Raw genomic sequence first — 4,339 nt, forward strand, 5'->3', positions numbered from 1 at the left:
CAGCTGGAGGGACTGGTCCTCCCCACGGGGAAGGTGAGAGAACGACGGGGTCCCCAGGTTGGGGTGCACCCCCAACGGTGAGCCACGACTGCGGGGTGGGAAAGGACAGGAGAGCAGCAGAGCTCTGCCCCACAGCAAGCGTAAGACAGGGGACACGAGAAGTGACGTGGGATGCCTCACGGCAGGCTGAGGGGACGGGAGAGGGGCCGCGCGTTGCTCCCAGCGCCACTCACCATTGAGCGGGTCCGGGGTGTCCATGAAATCGGCAGCGAAGTTGGGATGCAGCTGGTCGAGGGTGGGCTGGATCATATCCGCGTTGCCCGGGTGAGCTGCGGGGTGGCAGGGAGTCGGGCAGCGTGGGGTGGGCACCAGACCCTGCTGGGCATCGCGGACCCCCTGCCAGGCAGAGAAAGGATGAGAGATGCTGGTGAGCTCAGATCCAGAAGCCGGTGCTGCCAGGAAACCCAGTTATGCCAGTAGGACTGGCCAAACTGGGAGAGGGGAGCCCTTTGGACAGCAAGCATGGGTGTAGACGTGGCTCTGGTACCTGAGAGGGCAACGCTGCTGGTTTGTCCTCTGTCTTCCGCACCTGGAGAAAATCAAAGAGGAGTCACGACGCGTGTCATTGCCCACCCGGGTGGCCGCAAGGCTGGCACAGAGCGGGCAGTGCCACCTGCCCCTCTCCTGACGTGGCTACCCATACCCCGGGGTAACATGAGGGGGGGAGGAGCGGGGATGGCAGCCAGCGGGGCTGGAGAGCTGGGGACAAAGGTGTCCCCAGGCTGGCAGGAGGTTGGCTGGAGCATGCCATCGCCATTTGGTCTGGGTGGGAGGGGGGTGTACTGGGACCACGGGAGCTGCAATCCTGTCAGGGACTGGGGGGCTGTGGGAGCTCACCTCTAGACCACAGTCTCCATTCTCACGAAGTTGCAGGTGGGATTTCTCCTCTTCTGCATGTCTGTGGGGAGAAGGGAAGAGGGATGATTTCACTGCTGTCCTCTCCTATGCCTGGGCTGTGCCACCCTGGTGGGCACCAACACACCCCAGGGCTTGGGAGAAAAGGGATGGGTAGCAAAGCCACACCTTCATAGAACCATGGAATGGTTGGAGTTGGAATGGACCTTAAAGCTCATTGAGTTCCACCCCCCTGCCCTGGGCAGGGACACCTCCCACCAGCCCAGGTTGCTCCAAGCCCCGTCCAACCTGGCCTTGAACACCTCCAGGGATGGGGCAGCCACAGCTTCTCTGGGCAACTTGGGACAGTGTCTTGCCACCCTCACAGTTAAGGATTTCCTCCTAATATCTCATCTAAATCTCCCCTCTTTCAGTTTAAAACAATTCCCTCTCATCCCATCGCTCCCCTCCCTGATCCAGAGTCCCCCCCCCAGCTCTCCTGGAGCCCCTTTAGGGACTGGAAAGGGCTCTAAGGTCTCCCCAGAGCCTTCTCTTCTCCGTGCTGAACAACCCCAACTCTCTCAGCCTGTTCTGACAGCAGAGGGGTCTCACCAGAGCGGAGCAGAGGGGCAGAATGCCCTCGCTCACCCTGCTGGCCACACTACTAGGGTAGACACGCCAGGAATCCCATATAAAGCTGACCGTAGTTGTCTGCAGAGCTGTTTCGGCTCGAGTTCACTCTGAAGTTCCAGCCTGTCCGATACAGCAGCACAAAGAGCAGCCCTGGCCATCTGCCAGCCCAGGCGCATCGCCATTGCTGTTATCAGAATGTTCCCAGGCACAGCAGAGTGCGACGATAAGCAGCAAAAGCAAGAAGCAGCCACTAACGAGCACTAGACTCTAATTTACAGTAAGGCATGCAAACCCCGTGGCAAGCATGGGAGCCTGCCAATTAATAACTAAACAGCAATAACAGCTATAAATTCGACCAAGCACGTTCCAATCAAACCTGTCATTATCTCGAACCCTTCGAGCCCCATGTTGGCTGTTGTGGTTTAACTCCAGCTGGTGGCTAGGACCACACAGCAGCTCGCTCATTCCCCCCTGCCCAGTTGCAATGGGGGAGAGACTCAGAAGAGTAAAAGTGAGGAAAAACTCGTGGGTTGAGATAAGGACAGTTTCATAGGTAGAGCAAAATCTGCGCACGCAAGCAAAAGAAAACAAGGAATTCATTCACTGCTTCCCGTCGGCAGGTGGGTGTTCAGCCATCTCCAGGAAAGCTGGGCTCCATCACGCGGAACGGTTACTTGGGAAAACACGCGCCATCACTCTGAATGTCCTCCCCTTCCTTTTTCTTCCCCCAGCTTTATATACTGAGCATGACATCACACGGCATGGAATATCCCTTTGGTCAGTTGGGGTCAGCTGTCCCGGCTATGTCCCCTCCCACCTTCTCGTGCCCCCCCAGCCCGCTCACTGGCGGGGCGGTGTGAGGAGCAGAAAAGGCCTTGAGCACTTGGCAACAACCGAAAACATCAGTGTGCTATGATTGCTATTTCTCATCCCAAATCCAAAACATAGCACTACACCAGCCGCTAGCAAGAAAGTTAACTCCATCCTAGCTGAAACCATGACTCTTAACTAGGTAGTAATAGCAAAAACATCAAATTTGGGTATGGATGAAACAAAACTGGGACCCATGGGAAAAAAAATAATTAGAAGCAGGCTGTTTGGGTGGAGAAAGGAAGGTGGAAAGGTAGCAAAAAGGGCCCAGAAATGGGAAAAAATGGAGAATAAGGTATAAAATCAGGTGAAGGTCAGCACAGGGGGAGCATCTGATATTAGGGGTGCAGATGGCTGCGGATTGTAGTGCTGTTGACCTGCAAGCCAGGTCTGGCAGGCACAGCCCTCCCCCCAGGCCATCAGGACTCCGATGGGACCCTTTCCCCCCCGGCAGTGGGGAGGGAAGAGTGATAGAGCTGTCATTCGACAGCAGTCCTGTGGGGTTCATAAGATAAAGAGCCATAATTAGTAGCTTTGCTGTGTGCATAATCGTTTAACCATAAATTAATAATAGGATGCGTTTGTTAATTATTCAGGTTATTGATTGCTTAACTTACTAGCTTTCTAGCAGTTTATTGCTTCATCAATAAAATGAATCGGTTCTATCCCAAGCCTGCAATCGAGCGGTGGAGAGCCGGACCCGGCAATAACCCAGGCCACGTCCTGAGAGGGGGGCAGGTGGGATGGGGTGGGGGGACGCCCGCAGCGCTGGGCCCACTCACCTTGTTCAGACGGATCTTGTCCCACTGGAGGAACTTCAGGCCCTTGAACTTCTCCCACTTGAGGGACGTGATTCGTCAGCTGGGAACAGGACGGAGGTATTTAGGATGTGGACCCCCAAGAAGTAAGCACCACGCACCCAGCCAGCCCAGCAGGACTCCAGGGCCAGGAGGAGAGGCAGCCCACAGGGGATTCCCTAAAGGGGGGGTGGATCACCCTGCTTTCTCTGCCCAAACCTCCCCCCGGGTCCAGCTTTGCGTCACAGTCCCCTTGCACCTGGTGGCTGCCGCAAAGTCCCTCTGCCCTGGGGCAGGTGCCAGCGGCGGGGCTGGCAGAGCCACTCTGATGGTGCCCTCCTGGTCTGTCTCGCAGCAACTGTCACAAAATCTGGTGGGACGTGGCATGCTGCAGGCCAGGACCCAGGTTCATGGTGGGGAGAACAAGGGAGGTTTCCAGGCTTCTTGCAGTGACAGAGGGTCGGGAGAGGGACATAGTAAAACCCACCCAAGGAGCACCCAAAGGCATGTAGGGTCAAGAAGACCCCAAGCCATGGCAAAGTGAGGAAAGGCCTCAAGAAGAAACAGGGTCTGTCTTATCTCCAAAAGCACAGGCAGGAGCCCCTGCACAGCCCACAGCAGTGCTGTGGCCCCTCACTCCACCCCATGGCCTGTTATCTCCCTTCTGTCCCATGTCCCCCCATGGGAAGTGGGGGGTCTGAAGAGGCTGGTGGCACTTCCACCCCGACAGAGCCCAGATTGCTGCCCGGGGGCGGTGGCCGCACTCCAGCAGCTCTCTACGTGCCGAGCCCCAACCTGGCGGGTGCCCCGGGTTGTGTGAGGAGAAGACTCTGGGAAGGTGGCCCCCGCAACCCCCAGAACGACAGCAGGCTCCAGTGAGGACGCCTTTTCTCAACACAGGCCCTCACAGTCAGCGGCAACGTGCTACCTTCTAGCAGCCTGGCCTGTGGCTTTCCCCCCTGCCTGCCCTCCCATAGCGGCCCCAGCGGGCAGCCGGCTCCCTTTCCCGCTTCACTCCTCCGCCCCCGGTGCCCGGGCCTGCGCCGGTTCCCGGCCCCGGGGCCTAGGCCGCCGAGGGCTCGGGCAGGCCTGCGTCCGGCTGCCATAGCAACCGGGAAGGAGGCCTATACGCATGCGCGGAGCCT

The 4,339-nt window shown here is 57.9% G+C and overlaps 1 protein-coding gene across 1 annotated transcript in view; it reads right to left on the bottom strand.

Annotated features, from left to right (window-relative positions):
* Positions 1 to 233: 233 nt before the first annotated feature.
* Positions 234 to 4,339, bottom strand: part of LOC104287545 (ankyrin repeat domain-containing protein 13D-like) — a gene marked incomplete at both ends in the record, with an annotated part of 33,281 nt that continues 29,175 nt past the window's right edge. The window contains 3 exons of the mRNA XM_009886267.1: positions 234 to 396; positions 548 to 589; positions 3,180 to 3,236. Of these exons, the coding sequence (XP_009884569.1) occupies positions 234 to 396; positions 548 to 589; positions 3,180 to 3,236 (262 nt within the window). The remainder of the gene's footprint in view (positions 397 to 547; positions 590 to 3,179; positions 3,237 to 4,339) is intronic.

Source organism: Charadrius vociferus, unplaced genomic scaffold (assembly GCF_000708025.1).
Source record: "Charadrius vociferus isolate BGI_N301 unplaced genomic scaffold, ASM70802v2 scaffold115, whole genome shotgun sequence".
In the NCBI taxonomy this organism is placed as follows: domain Eukaryota; kingdom Metazoa; phylum Chordata; class Aves; order Charadriiformes; family Charadriidae; genus Charadrius; species Charadrius vociferus.